Source organism: Macaca nemestrina, chromosome 4 (genome assembly GCF_043159975.1).
Source record: "Macaca nemestrina isolate mMacNem1 chromosome 4, mMacNem.hap1, whole genome shotgun sequence".
NCBI lineage: Eukaryota > Metazoa > Chordata > Mammalia > Primates > Cercopithecidae > Macaca > Macaca nemestrina.
The window spans coordinates 102,282,949-102,297,341 of record NC_092128.1 but is presented as its reverse complement, the minus strand read 5'-3'; the positions used below and the strand labels follow the sequence as shown (position 1 = coordinate 102,297,341).

The 14,393-nt window shown below is 40.8% G+C and overlaps 1 protein-coding gene across 5 annotated transcripts in view; it reads left to right on the top strand.

Annotated features, from left to right (window-relative positions):
* LOC105475828 (phosphodiesterase 1C) overlaps positions 1 to 14,393 on the top strand; it is a 619,857-nt gene that overhangs the window by 595,127 nt on the left and 10,337 nt on the right. Inside the window, exon 19 of one of the 5 annotated variants that reach the window (XM_071094999.1) lies at positions 8,812 to 12,894. The exons of the other annotated variants lie outside the window; for them this stretch is intronic. Coding sequence (XP_070951100.1) covers positions 8,812 to 8,825 — 14 coding nt within the window. The 3' untranslated portion in view covers positions 8,826 to 12,894. Of the gene's footprint in view, positions 1 to 8,811; positions 12,895 to 14,393 lie in introns of those variants that run through there. 5 annotated transcript variants of the gene reach the window in all.

The window sequence follows — 14,393 nt, the reverse complement described above, 5'->3', positions numbered from 1 at the left end:
CGCCAGTGCTGCCAAAGTGGCAGGCACTTATTGGGTGTGCATTAATGTTTCTAAACTGGGTACTTGGTGCATGAGTGAGCAGCCTCCCATTTAGTTTATGACTACACAGAAGGGAATCATCCTCATAAAAAAAAGGCTCATCTTAAAGTTTGGGTTTGCTCAACTCTACTAACTTGCTTTTAGTAGTGAGGAGACGTTGCTCTGTAGTCTCTGGAAGCCCCTCACATCTTGTCTCTGCTTGAGGTTATTATGCTCTTGGGACTACAGAGCATCAGGAGGAAATCAGCTTTTTTTTTTTTTTTTTTTTTGAGATGGAGTCTCGCTCTGTTGCCCAGGCTGGAGTGCAGTGGCGTGATCTCGGCTCACTGCAAGCTCCGCCTCCTGGGTTCAAGCCATTCTCCTGCCTCAGCCTCCCAAGTAGCTGGGACTACAGGCACCCACCACCACGCCTGGGTAATTTTTGGTATTTTCGGTACAGACGGGGTTTCACCGTGTTAGCCAGGATGGTCTCGATCTCCTGACCTCGTGATCTGCACACCTTGGCCTCCCAAAGTGCTGAGATTACAGGCGTGAGCCACCGCGTCCAGCTGGAACTCAGCTTTAAACCAAGCAAATCCAGTGTGAAGTGATGGTGTTTGCTCCTGACAAGGTCATAGCCTTGCTAGGTCAGGTAGGACTTCTGAGGGCATCCTTGTCACCTCCAAGAATATGCAGAGCTGTCCTGGGACCCACTTGCTCTACTGGGGACTCAGGGATGGCCACTGGGTTCCCAAGGCCTCTGACCCAGAATCACAGCTACCTTGTCTTTAGCCATCCAAAATGGTCCCAAAAGGAGTGTCTTAGGCTCTGAGTTCTGAGCATCTCCAAAGCCTACAGGGTGGTAAAACACACTCCTCTGCCCTACAGGACTTGAGGGATGGTCAGAGGTGGAAGTGGGTAGTTCTCAAAACACCAGACATAATTAACCTGTGTAACTGCTACTACACAGTGTGCAGATTGACACCGTAGGACAGAAGCTGCAGGGCAGCTGTGCTCCACATCCTGAGGGGTGTAGGGAAGGAGCTGGAATCATGCTTTCACTAGCAGATGTGCTCACCACCTCATTGCAATACCCAGCTCTCTGCTTCCCTTCTTGCCTCAGGAGCATCACAGATGCCTCCCTCTGGCTTGTGTGCCATGGGGTCCCCTCCCCATGCATGCTGACTCCTGCTCACAGCTCCATCTTACCATCTCACAGCTGTAGAAGAGATGACTCTTCTGAATGACCACCAATAGAAACTTTTAAAAACCTTTGATTTTATAGCCAGTGAATGGATTTAGTTGGAATTTTAGGGTTTTATATTTCCACAACACCACCTACATGACTAGATTCAGTGCAGTCAAATCAATCTGCTGTAGGCTGATCAAATTCAGTCATTAGGAGATGAAAACATTTGCTGTTAATTCCAGTCAAGATGGTTGAGTAAATTCATTTTTTGACAAACACTCTTCTGCTCAAACACACGAAAAGGTAGGTAAAATTATAACAAAAAATGTATTTTTAAAAGCTAGTGCCAGAGACAAACAACTCTGGGAACCAGAAAAAAAAGAAAACTACAGAAGCCCTGGGACAGCTGTGATCCATGTCCTGAGTAAGGAGTGGTAGGAAGGAGCTTGAATCCTGTGGAGCAAAAGGGACTATAAGTGCTCCAGAGGACACTGGTAATCAGAGCCTGGGCTATAACCTGAATACAGGGCATGGGGTGGACAGGCTGAAACAATTGCTGCCAACCTGTTTCTTCCAAGCTACGGCTTAATAATATTAACAGGAAGCTGTTGGCCTAGAGAGATGGATGGATATTGGGACAGCTTTTCTGCCAGACTGAGCTAGCTTTGGAATTGGATCTGCAATATCCCAATATGATTATAGAGCATTAGTCATAAAGTGCCATTATAAGGCTCTGTAGTGGAAGTTTAAGAGATGAGGTGGAAGTAACTACAAAACTCTAGACAGGCAAGAGAGAGAGAAAGAACACAAAACCCAAATATCTTCTACTTGAAATTAGCCAAAATGTCACAGGCAACAAAAGAAGCAATAGATAAATCGGACTTCATTAAAATTAAAAACTTTTTGTACATCAAAAGATACATTAATACAGTGAAAAGGCAACTGAATATGAGAAAATATTTTCAAATTATATATTTGATAAGGGGTTAATATCCAGATATAGAAAAGATATAAAGAACTCTGGCAGCTCAACAGCAGCAGCAACAACAACAAAAAAAGCAAAACCCAATTAAAAAATGGCCAAGGGACTGGAATAGACATTTCTCCAGAGGAGATCTACAAATGGGCCAATAAGCACATAGAAAGATGCCAGTCATTAGGGAAATGCAGATCAAAGCCACAATGAGATGCCACTTCACACCCATTAGGATGGCTACCATAAAACACAAACAGAAAACAGCAGGTATTCGTGAGGGTGTGGAGAAATGGGAACCCTGGTATATTGCTTCTAGGAACATAAAATGACACAGCTGCTGTGAAAAATGGTCTGGCCAAAGGCAAAGTCAAGAAGCAGGGAAGTGTGGCTTGCCAGGGGGAGGAGCAGTACAGGTTAGAAAGCAAGGGGCACAGGTACAGGAGGAAGAATTGGTGCCAGTAGCAGAGTGTACCGCAGAAATCGGCAACTGGAACATGAATTTCTTCCAGAAGGAGTTAATTTTTGGTGCAGGCTGTTAAACACTTTAAAATGTAATTAGGATACTCAAAGAGCCAAATGGAGGAAAAATTATCCTAAAAACAATAAAGAAAAATTGTACAGAAACCAGGAAGAGCAGAGATCATGTAAAAGAAGTGATTCAAAATCTGAAATTTTAAAAAAGGAAGCAAACATATAGTCATTACAATTTTAAAAAAGAAAAAAACTATCAGTTGATAGTATAAATTCAAGGTAGAACACCGTGGAAAAGATAATTAATGTTGGAGGATAGTCCTGAGGACTTTACACCAAATATAGCATAGAGAGGGAACCATATTAAAAAATGAAGGATTGTGAACCATAAAATTCTTAGAAGGAAACAGCTGGGCGCGGTGGTTCACGCCTGTAATCCCAGCACTTTTGGAGGCCAAGGCAGGCAGATCATTTGAGGTCAGGAGTTCGAGACCAGCTTGACCTACATAGCGAAACCCTGTCTCTACTAAAATACAAAAATTAGCCAGGCATGGTGGTGGATGCATGTAATCCCAACTACTTGGGATGCTGAGGCAGGAGAAACACTTAAACAAAGGGGGTGGAGGTTGCAGTGAGCCAAGATCATGCCACTGCACTCCAACCTGGGTGACAGAGCAAAACTCCATCTCAAAAAAAAAAAAAAAAAATTCTTAGAAGAAAACATAGAGGTAAATCCTCATGACCTTGGATTTGGCAGTTGTTTCTTAGATATAACAACATATAAACAACCAAGAAAAAATTAGGTAATTGGACTTCATTAAAATAAGAAACTTTTGTGCTTTGGAAAAACTATCAAGAAAGTGGAAAGACAATTCACAGAGAGAAAATATTTGTGAATTACATATCTGATGAGGATTTTCTATCCGGAATATGTAAAGAACCCTTACAACTCAACAATAAAAAGACAACCCAGTTAAAAAGTGGCAAAGGATTTGAACAAGCATTTCTCCAAAGAAGATATACAAAAGACATATGAAAAAGATGTTCAACATTATTAATCATTAAGGAATACACATCAAAACCACAGTGATACACCACTTCACATGCACTAGGATGCTATTATAATAATAATATTTTAAAAATACTGAAATAACAAGTGATGGTGAAGATGTGGTGAAATTAGCACCCTCATATGTTGCTGGTGGGAATGTAAAATGGTGCAGCCACTTTAGAACACAGTTTGGCTGTTTTTCAAAAAGTTAATCATAGAGTGACTTAAATGAAGTACTGACACATTTTACAACGTGGATGAACCTAGAGAACATTTTGCTAAGTAAAAGAAGCCAGACACAAAAGGTCACATATTGTATTATTCCATTTACACAAAATACCCAGAATGGGCTAATCCATAGAGACAGAAAGTAGACTACTGGTTGTCAGGGGCTGGGGAGAGAAGAGAGCAGAGAGTGACTTCTCATGGATATGGGGTTCTTTTTAGGGGTGATGAAAATATTCTGGAATTACACAGTGATGGTTGTGAAACATTATGAATACAGTAAAAATCCTTGAAATGTACACCTCAAAAGCACAAAATTTACGGTTTATGAATTATATCTCAATAAAAAATTTAAGAGCATGGAAGATAGACAAATTGCTGTAAACTACTTCTCTCAGAAATTTTAGTAGAGTATGGAGAAAGTGGTGGGAAAGCAATATTTCAACAAAGAGGTAATAATTTCCCAGAAGTAAAGAAAGACTCAAATTCTTAGATGGAAAGTACATCTCCAGTGCCATAACTAAACAAAAACAAATTCATACCTGAAGACATTGTATGACATTGCCCAAAGCTACATCAAGGGTGAGAAAATTTTAAATGCTATGAGAGGCTGATTATGTGCAGGAAAGATGCAAGTAATCAACTGACAGCAAAATTTGCATTGGTAACAGTAGAAGCTAGAAGACAATGAAGAATATATCTTCCACATGCTGAGGGAAAATAGAGCAGTATGTAATAGTTAAAATAGCTAAATTATTGCTTATGAGTGAAGACACATTAAAACATTTTCAGGTATACAATGATAATTTACCACTCACAGACAGACTTTCATTAAAATATGTGTTAAGGGTGGGCACGATGGCTCACACCTGTAATCCCAGCAGTTTGGGAGGCTGAGGTGGGCAGATCACCTGAGGTCAGGAGTTTAAGACCAGCCTGGCCAATGTGACAAAACCCCATCTCTATTAAAAATACAAAAATTAGCCAGGTGTGGTGGCATGTGCCTGCAGTCCCAGCTACTCAGGAGGCTGAGGCATGAGAATTGCTTGAACACGGGAGGCGGAGGTTGCAGTGAGCTGAGATTATACCACCGCACTCCAGCCTGGGCCACAGATCAAGACTCCATCTCAAAAAAAAACAAAAAAAAAAACAAAAAAAACAACAACAACAACAAAAAAACCATGTTAAGGGAAGTATGTCAACAAGAAGAAAAGTGAACCCACAAGGAAGGTGTGAGACACAGGAATTAGTGGTGAGCACATCAGTAAATAAAACATGTTGGTAAATTTGAGTGACTAGTCACCATAAAATAACATCTAATTTTTGTGTTAAAATAAGAAAGAGAAGCTATAGACGGAAGGAGGGATATTTCAATATGGACCTAAAGAGTGCTAAGATCTATCTTGTCTTTGGTCAGAACTTTGTAATTTTGTAACTTTTTAACACAAAGGATCATCAGTAGAATAATAGAAACATAATAGCATTGTTATTCACTGAATATTTGTGTTCCTATCAAATTCATATGTTAAAATCCAATCCCCAGTGTTGCAGGGGCCCGTCCCACAGACCCCGACCCAAAAACAGATGAATAACATACACTGACACAGATACTATGCTTCTCAGTCCAGCTGAGAGTCCGGGTCGCTTACAGACCCCAAGGAGAATGCTGTAAACAGTGACAACCGCAGCCCGGCCCACACTCACTGGCCTTCTCGGCATTTATTCAGCACACATTAAATGACAAAAGTCTCAAGTAAACACCACTAGAAGGTAATTACCATTGCCAACCCCCCAAGTAGAGAGCAATCATGCACCTGCTGATGGCAAAGGTTACTCTTAGGACCACATGAGTAAACAAGCTATTTAGATAGACTCCTGTACATCCCTATGTTAATTACCCTTGCTATAGCTCAAAGAGGATTAGGTTTCTATCCTGTGGCTTTTGCTAAAACCTTCTGGCCTTCCAAGAAGGTTTATTTTACAATTTTTCTCAACATCCTGACTGAACCCCTACATAATGTGATGATGTTTGGAGGTGGAGGCTTTGGGAGGTAATCAGGTCATGATGGGATTAGTGACCTTATAAAAGAGACCCCAGAGAGCTAGCTTGCTCTGTTTTTACCATATGAGGGCACAACAAGAAGTCAGCAGTCTGCAACCTGGAAGAGGAAGACGGCCCTCCCTAGAAGCCAACTGTGCTGGAAACGTAATCTTGGACTTCCATCCTCTAGAACTGCAAGAAATAAATTTCCGTTGTTTGTAACCCACTCAGTCACAGTACTTTGTTATAGCAGCCCAAGCTGACTAAGCCAAGTGTATTAGTCAGTTCTTGCATTGCTATAAAGAACTATCTGAGACTGAGTAATTTATAAAGAAAAGAAGTTTAATTGGCCTACAGTTCTTCAGGCTGTACAGGAAGCATAGTGGCTTCTTCTGAGGAGGCCTTGGGAAACTTGCAGTCATGGCAGAAGGTGAAGGGGGAGCCAGCACTTCACATGGCCAGAGCAGCGGGAAACAGGAGGAGGTGCCACACACTTTTAAATGACCAGATCTCATGAGGAATCACTCACTATCATGAGAACAGTACCAAGGGGGAAATCCACCCCCATGATCAAATCATCTACCACCAGGCCCCACCTCCAACATTGGAGATTACAATTGGACATGAGATGTGGGATGGGACACAGATCCAAACCATATCAGCAGGCACCTAAATCAACAAATGAATAACAATAAACAAAGAGAATGTATCAACTTAATAGAAGGCAGAAAGGAAGACAGAAACAAAGAATAAAGAATGATAAACACAAAACAAGATTTAACAGTAGAAATGAGTCCAAAAATATCAGGAATAACAATAATTGCAAGTGGCTTCAACTTACTTTTCAAATATAGAGGTTATTTGATTAGATTAGAAAGAAAAAATCCAGGTCCATCTTGCTTTTAAGAGATGCCTTAAAAAAACTTTTGCCATACATTAGGTTTGCTAATGTACGGCAAAAGAAATTGCATGCAAAATATAACGCTAGTTCTTTGAAAACATTCATCCATTTTAACCTTTGTATAGCATTTTATAATGCAAATATTCCAAAGACATATAATCATCTCCTATTGATGGTTGTCTTCCACTTTTTGCTATTACAAACAATGCTGAGCATAATGTTGAGCAAGTGAAGCAAGTTGCAATAAGATATATGCTTTCTATGTTCTCACTCATACATGGGAATTGAACAATGAGAACACTTGGACACAGGGTGGGGAACATCACACCTGGGGCCTGTCGTGGGGTGGGGGGGGAGGGGTAGCGTTGGGAGATATACCTAATGTAAATGACGAGTTAATGGGTGCAGCACACCAACATGGCACATGTATCCATACGTAACAAACCTGCATGTTGTGCACATGTACCATAGAACTTAAAGTATAACAATAATAATAAATAAATAAAATAATTAAAAAGATACATGCTTTCTAATGCAATTTATATTGTTTTAAAACATGCAGAAATATTAGATATTTTGTGGATGCAAATGCAATAATTTCATACATATATGCACAGCAATGATAAATACCAAATTCTGGAGGACGGCTTTTCCAGAGGGAAGAGAGGGAAGTATCATAGAGGGGATCTACTGGGTAACTTAATTATATCTGTGTTAATTTCTTTCAAAAAATGTTTGAGCAAATGTAAAAATTATTAAGATTTTATTAAACTGTATTGAGAGGATGGGTATTTGTTATATCACTGTTTATACATTTCTGAATGCTTAATGATTTTAAAGATTTTTTCTTTTTCTTTTTTTTTTTTTTTTTTTGAGACAGAGACTCGCTCTGTCACCCAGGCTGGAGTGCAATGGCGTGATCTTGGCTCACTGCAAGCTCCGCCTCCCGGGTTCACACCATTCTCCTGCCTCAGCCTCCCGAGTAGCTGGGACTACAGGCGCCTGCCACCACGCCTGGATAATCTTTTTGTATTTTTAGTAGAGACGGGGTTTCTCTGTGTTAGCCAGGATGGTCTTGATCTCCTGACCTCGTGATCCGCCTGCCTCGGCCTCCCAAAGTGCTGGGATTACAGGCGTGAGCCACCATGCCCGGCCATATTAAAGAATTTTTAAGTGGAAAATCTGTGGCTGTTTGGCAAAACACTTTTGTTTAGTTTTATTAAGGTAGACATGATTTCATAGATGTGGCCAAGAAATTTAATGATTTCCTTTCTAACCTATTGGGTGAGATGGGTGTTGGGATATGGGGATCTGAGTATTTAGGAAGTTCTGCAAGTAACATATTTCAATCCAGAAACCACCAACAACCACTTCATTAAAGAACCGCATGTGTGGTTTCAGGAATTATCTAAGGGGATGTCCTGGAGCTCCAGCACCAGAAAACTGCTCTGGGGATCTCACCTTGATTTCTTGCACATCTATAGCAAAGTGACTCTTGCACCTGCAGCCATTTTTTCTTTCCTGGAGCTGACTTTATTTATTGCCCCAAGGGAATTTGGGAACCCAGTCAAGCTTCGTGGGTGGGCCATCCATGATGGAAGCTGGGGAAATGTTGGCTCTCACCGGAGGAGTAGTCCAGAGCTTCGGCACCACTAACAGCCATGACTGCTAATGATAGTGACTAGTCAGTGACTTACTTCTGAGCAGATTCCCCAGGGCAACTCCATCACCTTACTTTCCTGAAGTGATCACTGAATGGAAAGGTACAGTACTATAGTCATTCTTCCATGCAGATAGCTGATTGCTCCTCCAGTGTGCACGGTAGTGTTGGCTCTGTAGATGTGACTCTGCTTCTCAACTCCACTGCCTGCTGTAGAAACAGTTTGTGTATTTAGATGCCAGCTGGCTTGCAATGACATTGTTGTGTGTCCTGTTTTAGGAGACTACGGATAAAATGTCCATCCAGAGGATTCCTCAGAAGAAACCGGACCAACTCTGAGGTCTGAAGACATTTTAGGAAGCTTATGATTCTTTTACCAAAGCAAAATATTATATGTATTGTAAGTTATTGAGTAACTTCAAGAAATGATGACTTCTGATCTCCCTAATACAGGCTTTTAACAACAGATTTTATTTTTTATTTTTTATTTTTTTATTTTTTTTTGAGACGGAGTCTCACTCTGTCACCTGGGCTGGAGTGCAGTGGTGTGATCTTGGCTCCCTGCAAGTTCCGCCTCCAGGTTCATGCCATTCTTCTGCCTCAGCCTCCCGAGTAGCTGGGACTACAGGCGCCCACCACCACACCAGGCTAATTTTTTGTATTTTTAGTAGAGACGGGGTTTCACCGTGTTAGTCAGGATGGTCTTGCTCTCCTGACCTTGTGATCCACCCACGTCAGCCTCCCAAAGTGCTGGGATTATAGGCATGAGTCACCGCGCCCGGCCCAACCACAGATAGTTTAACATGTATTGCATATCTACAAATACCAGGGACAACATTAGGTCCTTAACATGTATTATGTCATTGAATCCTCACAACAACCCTCTAAGGGAGGTACCATTATTTCTGTTTCACAGATTAGGAAACTGAGGCACAAAAAGATGAATAACTTACCCAAAGCTTGCAGGGGGCAGGCCTGTGCTCTTTTCTGTGAAAGTCATTGCCAATGGTTAAAGACTGATGCCTAATAGTCCTCACTGTAACCACTTTTCTTTTGCACTTGTATTCTGCCTGGGAGTGAGATCAAACCCCATGTACCAATATCAAGCACATTGTTGGGGTGTGGGAGGGATCCTGCACTATCTTTTAAGTGAAGACTCTGGTAAGTGTTCTCTCTGCAACTGTCTTTTACATGAGTTGATTGAAGGATGGCAGTTGTCACTTACTATGGACTGGATCAAAACCTATCCCACTTGATCGAGCTTTGTTATGCAGGAGCTCTGTCACCTTGAAGAAATGTATCTTTATAGGCTTCTTCTGGAATTAGCCACTGTTAATGTGAACAAAGGACATAGGAGCTTCTGAATAGCCTTACATTTCCAATCTTCTCTTGCACAAGTGGGAAAATGCACACGTTGTTGAGAAAAATCCAGTGAAAGACTTAACTTGCATTATCTCCAAAATATGTCTCCACTGAAACAACTAGAATCATGCCAAGACAAACAAAATGAAAACAAAGAACCACATTAATGATGGAAAAGTTTATAACCACATTATAAATGAGAAAATTAAAGATGATCATCACCTTGAGGGAGTTCATTTTTAGTCTATTTTTGTATCCTCAGCATTAGATCATGAGGTCACAGGGCATTTGATAGGAAGCCATCATTTGAAAAAGAGCCGATTTTTACAGCCTCACTTAAATTACTCCTCCCCTTTCACCTATTTGTTCAGGGAAGGAAGGCTCACAAGCTATGTCTCAGTGCCTCCCCATATTATCATAAGACTAGTAGATATGAGCTAAGATTTTAGCATTTGTGTAAGACAAAGGACTCAAACTTGAAAGCTTGAGAGGAAAGGAAATTGCTGATGTTCTTCTCAAGCAAACACAGGCAGCAAATCTAAATATCAAGACACTGCTGAAGAAAGAGAGAAATATCCAGATCTGTAGATCCCAATCATCATTTCTAGCTTGTGTATATTCAAAGTGATTCATTTATTCTTTAGTAAATGGAAGATTTATGAAGGTTACTTAGTGTGAGGTAGAGTAGTTTATTCACTCATTAAATATTTCTGACCACCAATTAATACTGTGATTAAGTTCTGGGGATGCATATACTCCATCCCTATCCTCAGGAAGCTGATAGACAGGATTGAGTTATTTATGGAATAAAGCACAAAGAAGCTCCAGAAAGTCCAGGGAATCACTGGCTTAGGAATGGTTTCCAATGAGTGACTCAAATAATTATCATGACTCAGCATAATAAATGCAAAGTGTCTTAAGAATGAGAAATGTCCTTGACAGTTTTCTAATTATTTCAAGATTAAAATTCAGGGACTGGAACTCCTTCCATCTTGGTTGGTTATCTAAGGCATACTTCCCATTGGGATTTCCAGCACTCTTTGTTCTTGCGGTTAGGCATTACTCAAAGTGACTGAATGGGCTGGGCAGGGTGGCTCATGCCTGTAATCCCAGTACTTTGGGAGGCCAAGGCGGGTGGATCACCGAAGTCAGGAGTTTCAGACCAGCCTGGCCAACATGGTGAAAGCCTGTGTCTACTAAAAATACAAAAAATTAGTTGGGTGTGGTGTTGCACACCTGTAATCCCAGCTACTATGGAGTCTGAGGCAGGAAAATCACTTGGACCTGAGAGGTTGCAGTGAACTGAGATCGTGCCTCTGTACTCCAGCCTGGGCAACAGAGCAAGACTCTGTCTTAAAAACAAAAACAAAAACAAAATGACTGAATGAACCACCATATTTTTGCATTGCCTAAATGGTTTAGAATGTGGGCTAGCTGTTTTTTCTCTGGTTAAAATAGCACATAGTTTGAGCAAAGTAGTTTCCTCAGGTAGCAGAATGGAAAGATATTTAAGTATATTTATGTATATTTTTTCACAAATGCATATTTTAAATAACTGGTCTTTTGTGAATCAAAGTGGTGTATTCTCTGCCAAATATTCACAAATAAATTCATTAAGTTAATCTCTTCATTGTGTGGTGAGATCTTTCATGTAATAAAACCCATCATGTGGGGAATTACATGACTTTTCTATATTGTAATAAGAAAATCCACCAGGGAGGGCGCTATCACGAGGCAGCAGTGATGACCTTTTGTCTTCCTGTGCTGTGTAAAAATGATGGCTATATACCAAATACCTACAATATTCTGGGCATTGTGTACTGTGCAATGGCACATGGGTACTGCATATGCATTTTCTCATTTATATTTCCTTTAAAATCCTCACCACAACCATGGAAGGCAGTTACTATTCTCATTTTTAAAAAGGAAGAAAGAAAACCAAACCCGGAGTTCCAGAACAGATTATTTACTCAGGATTTCACAGCTAGTAATAGCGTAGCCCAGACGTGCCCCAAGCCCATGGTTTTTTCATAAGACCACCCACCTCTCCCAAAAGTAGATGTCCATAGGCTCGTTTTCCTGTCACAGACCTTAGCACTAAGATCCTGTCTTAGATCTATTCTTAGTTTAAGAATAGATTATCACCCTAGACAACACTACATCTAATGCCCATGGTATGAGAGTAATTTTCTCTCATACTATGGGTTAAGGTTGGTAAATTGTGTTTCTACAATCTTAGCACATGGCTGAGGGTTGGGCATTCCCAGACAACAAGAACAGGGAGCAGGTTGACTGCCCCAGCATCCTTCTAAAGCTAAGTATAAACCAAATTGCCCTCAAAACAAACTCAGTCCCAAAGCCAGTGGTTCTCAAGCCTGACTATACATTAGGATAATGGCATTACAGACATACTGATGTTTGGGCTCCACTCCAGGGTGATCAATTACTTCAGAGACTCCTGGGGGTAAGGCTTGGTGATCAGTACTTTTCAAAGCTCCCCAAGCAATCTGATGTGTGCCCAGGATTGAGAACCACCAGTGGGAGAAACAGCTTCAGGTTGCATGGAAGGTAGCAAAACTACATGGTTTATCTGTTTTCTATGGATGCATATCCCTCTGGGGATCTGGAAATGCTGGTTGGGTTGTCTTTCCTTACCAGGCTAGTAGTGGTTTGGTTCAGGCAGGATCAGCTCAGCTCCTTTTAAATAGCTTCTCAGACTGCAAGCTTCCTGTCCCCTGTGTTCTTTGCTCTGTGTGATGAAAAAATGGAAGCCACAGATAATTCAGCTTTCTCACTTTCTTGAGGTAAAGTCCTTGGAGAATCTGGGTCTTTAAAAATGTAGATAACGGGGACAGGCTTGGTGGCTCACACCTGTAATCCCAGCACTTTAGAAGGTCGAAATGAGCAGAGCACTTGAGGTCAGGAGTTCAAGACCAGCCAGGCCACCATGGTGAAACCCCATTTCTACTAAAATTACAAAAATTAGCCAGGTATGGTGGGATGCACCTGTAATCTCAGCTACTCAGGAGGCTGAGGTGAGAGATCACTTGAACCCAGGAGGTGGAGTTTGCAGTGATCCGGGATGGTGCCACTGCACTCCAGGCTGGGTGACGGAGCAAGACTCCGTCTCAAAAAAATAAAAAATGTAGATAATGGGCTTAATCATTCTAGTTCTTAATATGAAATATACCTTGAAGAGTTTAAGAATAGATTATCACCTTAGATGATACTACATCTAATGCACATGGCATGAAAGTAATTTTTTGGTTGGGTTAAAGTTGCCAAATTGTATTTCTACAAAAGGAAGGGCTCTTATCAACGTGGCCTCGCTATAAGGCTTTTGTGTCTTAGAGAGGCAAATAAATTCCCTAGTTGGGAAGGTATGCTGCTACTAAATTTTCCTGGCACTTGCAAATCTCCTAGATAGTTCCTAAATGTCTTCATCTGAGGAAAGGATGGAAATTGATACTGAATGAGCACCTACTATGTGCCAGTACTGTGCTGGCTGCTTTCACATGCATGATTTATTTTCATTCTTACCATTGCCCTGTGAAGTGAGTGTTATTATTTCCATTTTTTAAAATGGAAAACTGAAATAAAGTGTCCAAGTCATGTGGGGACAGAGCCAGAACTGAATCTGGCCAGCTTCCAAGGACGGTGAAGAGTTGCAAATGAGCTCATGGAAGATGAAGAACAAGAGGACTGGAGAGACGAAGACAGTAGTTTTCAAACTCCAGCAGAGTAGAATTATCTGAAGAGCTTAAACAATTCCTGAAGGCTTAGTCCTACCCTATCGATTCTGCTTTAAGTGATCTGGGGTACAAATTGAGCACTAGGAGTTTTAAAAGCTATCTATGTGGTTCTCATATGCAGCCAGGATTGAGAACCACCAAGTTAAAGCGTCCTGGAGCTTGCCTCGCTAGACTCCACTGGCCTTAAGTTTTGGAATACTTGTTAATATTCCATCCTGGTAGAAGGGAGGGAAAAGATGAAAGCAGTTATTTAAGAGAACTTTTTAAATCAGGACCTTAATGTAGTTACTTCCTGAGCCATTGCCACAAACTATTTTAAAGTGGGGTTAGGGGATGACTTACTTTTGTTTACGGGGAAGCAAGATTATTGCTTCAAAATTATTGATTATTCAAGGGTATTTAAGAATCTCATATATGACACAGGTATATACCTAAATCTTAATAACATAAGTGAGATACAGTTTTTGACTTGACTCTTTTAATTTATTATTGGTAGTTACTAAAACTTACTCCGCATTTTGGTACAAGATTATTTTCAATACGGGAGGATAGGAGGAAGGGTCTGAATTCAGATTGCACGTGTGTAAATCCAGAATCAAGACTCCTTTGTGCTCACTCTGTGACTCTGGCCAGTTACTTTAGCTCACTAAGCCTCAGTTTCCAAAGTACTATTATCACCCAAAGAGGGAGTGATAATAGTACTTGCCTCATAGGATTGTAGTAAAGATTCAAAGTTAAATTCTTATC